This window comes from Heterocephalus glaber, unplaced genomic scaffold (genome assembly GCF_053883595.1).
Source record: "Heterocephalus glaber isolate CG9 unplaced genomic scaffold, H.glaber_assembly_v1.0 deba00001537, whole genome shotgun sequence".
Classification (NCBI taxonomy): domain Eukaryota; kingdom Metazoa; phylum Chordata; class Mammalia; order Rodentia; family Bathyergidae; genus Heterocephalus; species Heterocephalus glaber.
Genome location: NW_028258332.1, coordinates 5,436,562 through 5,449,124, shown reverse-complemented (window position 1 = coordinate 5,449,124; position 12,563 = coordinate 5,436,562). Strand labels below are relative to the sequence as shown.

Genomic DNA, 12,563 nt, shown 5'->3' with positions numbered 1-12,563 from the left:
ATATATGTTTGGCAATGCAAAAGGTCATTCTGCCACATATAGATTTTTCTTCTCAAAACAGAGTGCGATGGTTAGGATGTTTCAATGTGTTCCCGAGGGGTCATGGGATAAATGGAGGCTTGGTCCTCTGTGTGGTGATGTACAGGTAGTGGAAATTGTCAGAGGTGGGACTTAGTATAAGGTCATGAGGTCACTGAGGCTACTGTCCATATGGAGATTAATACTGGTTACCCACTGAGATCCCATTAAAGATGGGCTGTTATAAAAGAGTGAGCCTCATTTTCTAATCTCTGTCTGGCCTCCTGTCTTGCCATATGATTTGTCATTCTCACACACAGAGCCACCATGATGCCATCTGTCACACTGTGGTGTTGCCATAAGCACAATGATTTGCACTTGCAGTCTACAACACTGAGAACTAAGCAAATCTCTTGTACTGACTTCAGGTATTTTGTTAGAGCAGCAGAATGAAAGGGACTAATACAGAGCAGTAGTATGAAAGTCTGAAGACACCATTTTCCAAGCTGTCAACACAACATGGTGGCTCTCGGACCAAGGGGATCTGTTTGATGTGGTCCGCGGTTGCGTAGGGTAGCATCTGCCCACCAGGCCTGCCACACCTTTGTGTTTAGCAGAGCCCTGATAAAGCTCACTGTGCACAGAGGTGAGGAAGCATAAAGCAAAACCTACTCAGATTCCATGCTGACCATTGGTAGCACGTGCAGAGAGAGCATCTCATTTGCTAAATGAGATGTAAAATATTTCTTGGTTTTAAAATTCAGACCACATATAGAAAGTGAAGAAAATAGTTTAAATATCTCCATTTTCCCAAAATGTTGAAATCTTTATGTAAGAGAAAGTTAAAAATTATGCAGATGGAATTTGTCTCAAAAACTACTCTTCTATGGTCTTCCAGAAGCCAAATGTGTTGCCAAGAAAACCCTAAAATTGTCAAAGAAGCTCTTAAAAACCCTGAGTGGTTGCAACTGTGTACCCACTACAAGACAGCTGTATGTTAACTTGGTGGCTCAAAACCCACACTTTTTGAAATAAGAATTTGTGAAAGTAATCATAAAACATGCCAAGAAATCAACTTACATTTTGTTAAGGACTTATTAGAAATCAGGAAGTCTTTTTTTTTTCTAATGTACTCAAAGGGATTGTTTTTTATGGTAAAGAAAGGCATTTATTTTTCCCTATTATTGGACAACTGAAAAAGCTATGGCCGTTTCAGAACCTAGGACACCTGTTTGCTGTGCATGTGAGACTGTATTTTAACAATTTTAATATGAGCTTTTGCGTGACATTTTCACATCCCTGAAATCTGGGTGTATGTTATGAGGGTGGCAAGTTCCAGTTTCGACAGTCTAGAAAATAACGGAGCAGCTTTTGGCCGACAACTTCTGGTAAGTCACTTACTGCGATGCATACTTTGTCTTATGGATGGAAGGAGGACAGGACTTTGGCTGGACAGAGGATGTGGGGGCTGAAATCCAGCCCACACCCCACTCCCTAAAGCATGTGCCTTCAGCTTGGGTCCAACCAAAGTGGGAGTTTTCCTAATTTGCACAAATGTACTTTAGAGACTGATGGCTTCCCAAGCCCTGCCATCTGCACTCCAGTCCTGCTGCCCTAAGATGGCCCTGGCACTGTTCTACTCCAACATCATGGGGTCAGTAGTGCATCTCGGGACTTTATTCCTTCTCCCTTTGCCCCTGCTGAGACCTGGATCTCTCCACACAACATACCCACTCGCAGCTTGAAGTCGTTGAAGGAGTGCTTGTTGATGGCATCCAGCTTGGCGACCAGGGCGAAGGCAAACTCCACCATGGTGCCTATGTGCATGTACTGACGCTCCGGCTCCTGCAAGGAAGCAGACACATGCAGAGGGCATCAGAGCTGAGTGGAGCGGAAACTACCCCTGACCTCACACCTGCCCTCCAGGCAAAGGGAATGCTGACACACTCTAAGAGGCTTTGGAAGAATCGCATCTTGTCTCCAGGAAGCCTTGTGTGGGAGCCTACTGTTGTGGCCAAGGGGACATAAATCTCAGAAGGCATTGGCCTGAGTGTCTGTCTCAAGCATCTTGAATGGGGCTCACACTTTAGGTGACGCTGTGGAACCCGGAAGACAGCAGCGGACCCAGCTCTGAGGAGGGCTGGCTCCTTTTCCTCCGTTTGCCCTCTTTACCCATGCTTGGTCCTTCTTTGCTGGCTCTAGCTCCAGCCTCTAGAGCTGCCTCCCCTTCATCCCTGACTTCCAGCCAAGAGTGACCAGGGGAGCTCCACGGAAGACTAGAGGGAGGGAGACTAGCTCCCCATCCCTGCTCTGCAGTGCTCTTTGACAGCGGTTGGCTTCCCTCTCATAGGACAAGGCTTTCCCTCCTGGGTACAGCATTCTGTTCTCCCTCTGCAGCTCCCCCTGGTTCTCTTAATATCCTGCTTCCCTTTGCTCTTTCATGCCTCAATGAGGAAAGTGCTGTGGGCTAAGCTATCCCAAGGCTTTACATTGAAGTCCTAATCTCAGTACCTAAAAATATAACTGCTGTCTATTTGAAAACAAATCTTTAGAGAGGTAATTAAATGAGGTCATTAGCATGAGCCATCATCCAACAGGACTGGTGTCCTTATAGGAAGAGGCCATCAGGACACAGTCAAACACAAAAGGAAGGCCATGTGAAGACATAAGAAGGTGACACCGTCTACAAACCATGGAGAGAGGACTCGGGAGAAACCCACCCTGTCCACACTGCGACCTTGGACTTCCAGCCTCCAGGCTGGGAAAGTGTAAACTTCTACTGTTTAACCATCCAGTTTGTGGTATTTTGTTAGGTGGCCTTTGCAAACCAATATAAAGGGGAAAATTTTCCCTGAGTATTTAATCAGTCCCTGGGGATGAAAGGTTTATGGAGCTGAAGGAGAGAAGTCCAAAGTTTCCAATGGGGATAAGTGAGAATTTCTATGAGCATTTACTATTAATTTACTCTTATTATTCCTATTACTAATTTATAGTTGCCACTAACTTGTAACATGTATTATATTTATTCTTCAAATTTATCTTTTATTAGTTTGTGTTTCGGGCAATGTTTTAAAAAGACTATTCATCGTGCATATGATTCATAGAACATTTTAACTACTATGTATGAAGGTTCCCATTCTCCCAGTACCGAATGGCTGGGGACACCGAAACGCTTTGGCGAGCAATCCCCGTTTCAGAGTGCAGGTGGGTGGCTGAGCTGAAACCCAGAGGCAGCCTCTCAGGTGCCTGTGGGTGGGGTAAGGACATCTATTTTGGCCCTGAAGTCCAAGTTTTGGAAGCACCTCTCATAGGACTTTGTGAGGCCCCTGGGAAAAGACTCTGCTCAGTTAATTCGTGTCTCTACAGTAGAATAAAGTTTCCGGCATGGGTGAAGTGCTTAGAGAATGTCTACTGAGTGACAACAGTAGGTTAACCAGGAGGAGGTGGCGAGGAAGCCACAGGAGGAGGCCTGTCGGACTCCGTGGGAGGTGGGAGCCTGATGCTTACTGGGGATCTCCCCGCCAGAAAGGACCATGTCTGTCCTCCAAGGTGGCTGAGGCTCCCCAGGAAGAAGAGAACTCGTCTTGGAGGGAAGGATGGGGGGCATGCCCTCAGCTAGGACAAGGAGTGGGTCATGAGTCAGTGAGGGACACAGGAAACATCTGAAAGAGATGAGGAGAAATAAGAGGAGCTTTTGTGTGGGGTCCCAGAGGAGGCTCCATCAGACTGAGGAAGCCTCAGAAGCAGAGAGAAGGCAGCTGGGGTCCACGGGAGAGGTGACCTTCTCCATGGCGGTGAAGATGAAACCAAGTCTAAGGCAGGGTAGGACGAGGAGACCGTGGCTATGAACCACTGCTCAAGGGGCCAGGGAGGTGGCGGAAGCCAACATAAGGGGAAGGGGACAGGGACACAAGCCCATTCCACGGCTCCTCTGAGTCACTGGTGAGCAGCATTGAGGGACAACACACGAAGCAGGGATCCTCAGCCTGGGTGCTGCAGTGCTTGGGGAAGGCAATTCCTTCTTTGGGGGCCCATCCTGAGCATCGCAGGGTGACTGGCGCCATCCACGACCTCAGCCTACAGGATATGGGTGACATCCCCACCTCGAACTGCGACAATCCAAGCTACCTCCTGACACTGACAAATGTCACCTGGTTGAAAACCACTGCACTAAGTAACATAAATGTGAATGAACAAGAGGAGTTAAGTTTCTTTCTTTTTTTGTGGGGGGGGTACCAGGGATTGAACTCGGGTGCTTGCGCTTGCGAGGCAGGCAACGGAACCACTGGGCTAAATCCCCGGGCCAAGTTTCTCTTCAAGAGAGAAAGATTTCTTTCTTTCCTCGGGTGAATTAGATCATTCCATAAAAAGACAAAGTGCATTTTTGTCTTAAATCCTCACCATAAAATCGTAAGAGGAAAAACCAAACAATTACAAAACTGGAACTACGAAGCAGACAGTCAGCCCACTTAGGTAGAACTGCAGAGTGTCATTTCGTAAGAGCACTAGGTTTTCTATCAGAGCTCGCTGATGTCCTCTGCCTCCTGACTTATGGGGAACTCAGGATTTGAGGCTTGTGCTGCCATCTGGAAAACATCTTCTGTTTAACAGGAAGCACAGACTCTTACATCAACCAGTGGAATCTTGTGTGGCAAAAATTGTAAGTATCCAATTGGGAAGACGTATTTATCATGGGAGAAATGGGTTGCTTTTTACCAAACTGAGGCATAGCACACAAGCCCTGCTGCCTGATAAATTATCGCCCCGTCTGTTTTCATGCAGTAGGTTTACAGTTCAGGGTTATAAGTGACCTCAGCAATAAGAGATCAAATTCCAAGAGTGAGGTTTAAATCCAATGCCAATAACTCACATGGGCTTAGTAAACCCCAGAATAAAATTATGTTCAGTCTCTGGAAGATCTTAATTCATTTTGAAAGGTCCTCACAACCGAACTCTTGATAAATATTTGACAGCAGCATGAAGCAGCTATTTCTCCCATGACCCAAATTATTTCTGCCAGATTTCTCCAAATATTTAACTGACTTCCAGCTACACAGCAAGACAACTTATTCAGTTCCCTGGAATGAAGCTTGTAAACTGACTATTTTAGAAGTTCCACCATCAAGGAACATTGCTGACAATGCATGCATGTTTTCTGGGATTATTTAAAAATCCAAGTGACTGATAACAACTGATGTCATATTTTGTGTTTAAAATGAAAACAGTGAATCCTCTTTCCCTTCTTTCCTCCATTCACCAATCACCTGCTACATGCCCGGTACTGGGAAACGTCTGGTTCCCTGCTTGCTTCTGGAGGGATTTGGGGGTCGCAGCTAAGGAGCACCCTGCTTGGACCTCACAGGATACCTGTCTGACCTCTTCTCCAGGTTCTCTGGGAGGGCATCCAGGGTCCTAGGTGGGCAGAAGAGCTTTGCTCTGTGATGCTCCACTCACCAAGGGGAGGGAGCTCAGGGAAAACCAGGCTCAGCACCAGGTTCCCAATCATTGGTGGTGTGGCTTTGCCAGAGCCACTTAATTTCTCTGTGTTTTTCTTTGTCTCTCCCATTTAAAATAGGACAGTGACTACGTATCTCAGAGGGTTGTGGTTAGGGTTAAATGAATTGTTCAGACAGCATATTTGGCTGCCTCCCTGGGCCGTGGGATGTATCTAGTATCTCGTGTGATAGTGTGGAAGCAGACGCACACCCCTCTGACTGATGTGAAAAGCATTAGGAGGAAGGAAGGAGTGATGAGCTAGTCAGCTTTCTGTTGCTGTGACAAAACACCTGAGATAAACAACTTGAAAGGAAAGGTTTACTTTGGCTCATGTTTTCAGAGGCCTCAGTCCCTGAGAGCCTGGGCCTGTGGTGGTGCAGTGCAACATGGTAGGAGTGCATGGTGCAGGAGGACTGTTCACCTATGGCAGCCAAGAAATGAAGGAGAGAGAGAGAGAGAGAAATGGGGAAATGGGGCCAGGGTCTCAAGATTCCCTTCAAGGGCATGGCCCAGTGACCTCATTTCCTCCTGCTGGGCCCATCTTCTAAAGGTTGCACTGCCTCCCAACAGTGCTGCAGTGAGAGACCAGCCTTCAGCACGTGGGTCTGGAGACAGCGAAGATCCAGGTGTGGTGGTGCATGCTGCTTATCCCAGCACTCTGAGAGGCCCAGGCAGGAAGATTACAAGCTTGAGCCCATTCTGTGGAAATTAATGAATCAGTGAGAATGTATCTCAAAAAAAATTTTTTTAAAGGCCTAAAGATGTAGCTCAGTGCAAAGTTCCTGGGTTCAACCCTCCAGAGCTGCAAATGAAAATCCAAGGCACAACAATAGGGAAGTGCCTTAGGGTCCAGTTTGGCCCTTCCCCTCTGGCCCATCCATCCTGACAGAGGCTCTGACAGACCTCAGTGTACAGGAGTCTCCGTGAGTGCAGTGCAGTGAAGAGTGCAGCTCATCTCCTGGCAGCTTTTAGCACCAGTTAACAGCAGTGTCCAAGGAAACTCGTCTCTTGTGGTAATGCATTGTGACAGCTTTGGTGTGTGCACAGAGCTGCACGGCCTTGGGGCCTGCTTTCGTGGGCAAGAGTCCCTCCCTGTCCTCTTCTCTTACCAGAAGGGAACTGGTGCTGGGTGCTCCCCCTCTGCTCCTGGGAGTGGGGGAAGCCGCAGAGGCTGCTTCTTCCTCTCTGGCCCACTTGCACGGCCCAGTGGGATTGCTGGCTGTCCTCACCATTCACACTCAGGCTGTGCCGCCCAGGCAGGGCAGTTGGGAGCAAGGACCCGGGACAGGAGGCAGAGAAGTCACCATCATAGGACCTGACAGCTAAATAACATCTGGGCAGCTGAGTGGGCAGCTCCTAATGCAGGCAACGATGATAATGGAGGTGAAGCAAACACAAGTCCTGCCCATGGCTCTGCCCGGCTTTTCCAGTCCTCAGGGTGATCGGGCAGTGGACTCGCAGGGGGCCTCACTGGAGCCTGGGGTCTGACTCCTGTGAGCGCAGGCAGCAGAGCAAGGAGAAAGGCGGTGCTCTGGCACTGGGGCCCCATGGGGACTGGCAAGAGCAGGATGGAGCAGGAGGCCTCACTTTCCCCAGGAGGCAAATGAAAGCTACATCGGGATGCTGTTTAAATACAATAGACTTGAGAATAAAAATAGAGTAATTAAAAAGAATGTAGCAGCATTCATGAAATGTTTTGGAAATCCTGATGACCACCAGCACTGGTGCCTTATTGAAAGGAAACCCCTGCCTCTGGCTGCTCCGCCCCCACCTCTTGGTCCCCCTCACCCCTTACTTCCCCCAAAAGTGTCACTGGTGAGAGGCATTCGGCTACTTGAAATTTCGACGAAAAGCTAGACGTTTGGCTTATTACAGTGACGATATGATCAAAGCATGAGTCTGAATGAAATGTTTCAGCCCTGTACTTTGGGTTATTTTTTATCTTTTCACAAAGCTGTTTATTAGCACGTGTTTGCGGTGCATACTGATCACAGTAGTGGCAGGGAGTGGGTCCCTGTATATAACACACACTCATTCTTTTTGCCTTCTCTCCCCCTTCTCCCTCCTCCTCCATCCCTCTCTTGATCCCTTCTCATTTGCAAAAAGATTCATCTCTCTGTTTGCTCTTTATTTATGCTTTAAGTTTCTCATTTGAGAGAAACCATGTAATATCAAAGTTGTGTGTGTCTGATTTATTTCAGTTAACGTTATGGCCTAAGGTACATCCATTTTCCTACAAATGACTCAAGTTTATCCTCAGTGGTTGAACTAGTTTACATACTTTGGTTTTAGTTCCTAGTAAGATTTGTTTGGAAAAAATGAAAGCCATGCACATCATTGCTATAACTGGCAATATGGCTGATCTTTGATTAGGGGATCGGGGAGGAGCTTCCTCTACAAGAGGCTTCCAAAAACCCAGGAGACGGAGCAGGGTTGGCTCCGCAGAGCAGGAGAGAAGAGAAGACATAGGGAGGGAGAACCTGCCAGGTCTAAACAGGGCAGCTGCCTCTGCTCCAGCTGGTTGCTGTCATCAGGAATGAAGATCAGGCAGATAACCCACCAATTTTCAGGAAATATCCTTTAAAAATTGATACTCTACAAGTCAAGAAAAATATATCCATTACCATAGGTTTTCTTGAAGTCTAAAAGCCACAGAAAGGAACAAACAGTGGGCTGCAAGGATCGAACTTGGAAGACTGAGATCCTGAGGGCAACTGGAAGGTGGGCAAGTCCCTGCTTCAGCCCACACTATTCTTGCTGGGACATCTGGTCACCCGGTGTGTGTGTGTTCATGGAAAGCTGAGTGGGGGTTAGAATTTGGGCTTGCTCTCGGGGCAGTGTTTCACTTCTTGGCAAGTGCCTGCTTCATTTAAAATCAGTAATCAATTCTCACATGGAATGCAATCTTTTAGGGACACTGACTTTGCACTTAAAATTTGAATTCACCATCTCATTTAAAAACTACAAATGAAGTGAAGCAGAGGCAGGCCTGAAGCCCTGCCTCGGTGGGGGTTGATATGCTCCATGCATTTATTTTCTGGGTGAATAAGTTTATTGCTCCTGCAAATAGGAAATGCACAAGAAATTACAGTGGTACCTTGGTTCATGAACTCATTTCTCGTCACGATTCTTGTTCCAAAACAAACTGGATGAGAATCGAATCACATTTCCCCATAAGGTCAACATTGAACCTAACCACTGAATTTGATTCAGTTCTCCTCCAATTCAGTTTGTGACTAGAATCAGGGAAAGAATTAAGGTCATGAACTGAGGCACCATTGTACAAATAAAAGCTAAACTGCCAGAGGCTAATATCCAGACAGTTTTGCCTCTTTTAAGAAAATGCTATTAATCCTTAAAACAAACCCCACTTAGTTTGCAAATTGAATATCTTTTGTTGTCAAACCAGAGATTTGTTAATAATGGGAAGCATTTTGTTTATAGCTAGAGAAAATCTTAAGCTCATTTCAGGTAGATTACAAAAGACGAAAGCGACATCCATTTCTTATAAGAATCATACTAGCACTAACATTTATCAAGCATGCTTTTTTCCTCCAATCAAGTGTTCCGAGGTTTCCTCTCAGGAAACCTTCATTGAACTTAAGAATGATCCTACTGGGTTGTAATTAAAAGTTATAATCACAAGTAGCTCATATTGAGTAGAAATCTCCTGCACAGATATGGTGACATATGACATTTCATTTATGTCAAAAACCCTTATCTCTGCTCTATTGGAGGGGTTAATCGCATCAATTTTCAAAATAGCCCATAAACCACTATTGTATTATTCTTACTATTAGTATTTTTATTGGATGTTATGACATGGAGCCTCTTAAATATTCTGCATATCAAATATCATCTTCTTGACAGTCATATGCAACAAGAAGGATCCCACACTATGTACAAGGAAAAGGAGGTGCAGAAGCCATGCAATGAGCAGGCTCATCTGAAAGTCACGTCCTGTCCTTGCATCTCCACCCTGAAGGTTAGCACTGATTAACATAAGTGACAGGAAGGAAGCCCACATCCAGGGAGGGGTTAGAAGGCAAGTCTTGTTCTGATGAGAGCAGAAGGATGGGCTCCTTGCTAAGACACAGCTGGAAGCCATTTAGATACAAACACCTGGATGCAGGTATGAACAGGGCAGGCGGAGGGGGGGGGGCAAGTGAGAAGGGAGGACATGAGGCAGTGGCAGGGTCCACTGAACATTTAGTAAGTGTTAATGCTGTGGGAAAATGCAGAGGGTCTGCCTGTGAGGAACAGGTCTGTGCAACAGAGTGAAGGGAGCAGAACACTGTGGGCAGGATGGGTGGGCACACAGCCTGTCATCCAGCAGGCAGATGTATGACCAGCTGTGTGAAGGGCCCTGCTGGGAGCCTGGGGATGCCACAGGATGCCGGCTGTGATCTGCATGGTGGCTAAGAAACACACATGACCGCGCGCACACACACACACACACACATGCGTGCACACACATGCACACACACAAGCATGCACATACTGCCAAGAAGGCTGAGAATGAGATGCAGCAAGTTCGGAGAAAGGGAGACAGGGAAGTGCAGGAAGCTTCCCAAGAAGGCCAAGAGAGACTCAGTCCTGCTGATGGCCGCCATCGGACAGGTTCCCCTGTGGGGCAACAGACCTTCAGCGTGGCAGTCACCTGGGGACACTGGTGTCAACGGGGAGGGAATGCCAGGCCCCCTGAAACAGAGAACTTTGGGGTGGTCCCTGAAAACAGCCGAACAGCTGCTGCTGCAGGTGGAGGGGACCCAGGGCCAGGCCCCGTCTGGCTCACACAGAAGCATGCCCATGCAGAGAGGGCGGGACGGGAGGGAGAGGGGTGGGTCGGGGCCGCAGGTTCAGCATGGGGCTGCCTGGGGGGTCAGGAAGACAAGAAGGAGAAGGGGTGGTGTGAAAGAGCTGCACACCCATGGAAAGCTGGGTGACACCCAGACGTAAGCGAGTGGTCAGACAGATCATGGAGCTGCAGGACAGACAAGGTCTCAGGTGAGCTCCCTGGTGAAGAAGAGGGGTCAGAAAAGAATGCTAGCTGTGCCCAAGTGAGGCGGCACCAGGGCAGGGGCGCAGCCAGAGCAGGGGCCGGACATGGACGGGGTAGCAGATTTCTGGGCACACGTGACAACTGCTGTATCAGAGGCCACAGGCAGGACCTGGGGATGAACGGGCAGAGGATGCAGCCAGGTTTGGAGTAGGGAGTGTGGGAGCAGTGTTTGGTCCAAAGTAGAATTTCTGATGTTGGCAGCAGTGAGGGAGGACGCAGGGGTTTAGGGAGAAATGAGAAGGAAGAAACAGGCCGTGGGTACAGACTCTCAGTCCATGAAGCTGACTGTGTTGGAAGATAGAAGGCCGGGAGGAGGCCAGGTCTGGCGGATGTAGACAGGGTGTTGATGATGAGGACAGGCAGAGGGGCTGCCCTGCAGGCAGGTGCATCGCCTCCTGGGGGCGACGTCTCTGACGCCATGCGTTTGGGAGCTGGGTGTCAAGGAGCTAAGGGGTAGGGTGGGTGTGACTGGGGAGAGTCCTGCAAAGGGCCCTCCGCCCCTCCAGGGACCTGGGCTGCAAGGCTGCAGGGCTGGGCTGGTGAGACAGGTGGCACAGAGCTCTGGTAGGAGACGTCAGAGGATACCAAAGAGGCCTAGCAATCCCACAAACCCTGGTTGTAATACCATCCTGGAACAAATTCAGCCTTAAGCAAGGAATTCGTGCCATTTGTAGGAAAACGGATGGATCGTGAGACCACGGTGTGAAGTCAAGTAAGTCAGGCACGGAAAATTAAATGTCATATGGCTTCTCTTAGGGAGAACCCTCAAGTATGAATAAGTTAAAAAGTACAATAGACTTTTTGGAGATGGGGAAGGGATCAGGAGGAAAGGTAAGGGGCGGGAGGGGATCAAAGGTGATCAAGATGTGAGATACACATATCAGTTCCCCAAAATGAATGTCAATATTATGTATTGTAAACATACACCGATAAAAATAAAAATCTATGCAGAAAAATCCAGGATGAACTGAAATCAAATTGTAATTTAGGCCCAGGGTTTTAGCTCAGTAGTTCCGCTGCCTGCCTTGAACGCGCAAGGTCCTGAGTTCGATCCCCAGTACCCCAAAAAAAGAGACAGTGCTTGCATCCTTGCAGCCCTAACCTGTGGCGCGGGTCTGTCAGAGGCAGAACTGTGAAGCCCGTGATGTTAAGTGAGGACCCAAGGGTGGGCCCGGGTCAGAGGGAATGGGGTCCTGAAAGAGCACGAGACCTGGCCTTTCTCTGTCTCTTCCGCTTTCTCATCTCTTTCCCACCCCACGCTGCCATGTGAGGACGCAGTGAGAAAACCTGTCTGTGCTCCAGAGAAAGAACCCTCAGTACCCTGGTCGGCAGAGGAGGGAGGACCGTAGCTACCCTGGTCCCTGATCTTATGCTCAGGAGGCCACGTCCTGGGCTGGGAGAGATCCACTCCCACAGTGCTGCTCTTGGCATCTTGGCACCCAAGGTGCAAGAGAAACCAGTCCTTCCATTCTTGTTTTCAAGTTATTTTTAAAAATGGTTACGTTTTTCCAGAAGATTAAAGGCACCAAAAAGTGTAAGTTTGCTTCTATGAAAGTCAAGATAGTCAAATTATAAATAGTTCTTTTTTTATATAAATAAGAAATTTAAAATTGAAAAGGTGTAACATTTTAATATCTCTATTTTACATATTTTCAGTATTTTTTTAGCACTTTAATGTTCTGAGACTAAATGCTAATCATTAAAAGTATACAGCACTATGCATAGAGATGGATACAACATTTTTTCTTTTGCCTCAGGCTCCAAACTGGCTTGGAAGCTTGCTGCTCAGAATCCAAGAGTAAAGGTGTGTTTTAAAAATTTCTTTTATTGCTCGTCTATTTTGCTTTTTTCCCCTTATTGCTAAAGTAGTGCATATCCAGTAAAAGTAACACTGCACTGTGCTTTTCATCCTTTAGAGCATAATTCTCCTTTTTTAAAAGAGTTTGCTGTAAAACAGTGCGCTGCTATGCCAGTGGTAGCCTCCTGT

The 12,563-nt window shown here is 47.5% G+C and overlaps 1 protein-coding gene across 2 annotated transcripts in view; it reads right to left on the bottom strand.

Moving 5' to 3' along the window:
* The window catches only part of Adcy2 (adenylate cyclase 2), a 405,544-nt gene that overhangs the window by 7,113 nt on the left and 385,868 nt on the right, over positions 1-12,563 (bottom strand). For both annotated transcript variants that reach the window (XM_004845165.4, XM_021258598.2), the window contains one exon: positions 1,749-1,863. In XM_004845165.4, the coding sequence (XP_004845222.1) occupies positions 1,749-1,863 (115 nt within the window). The remainder of the gene's footprint in view (positions 1-1,748; positions 1,864-12,563) is intronic.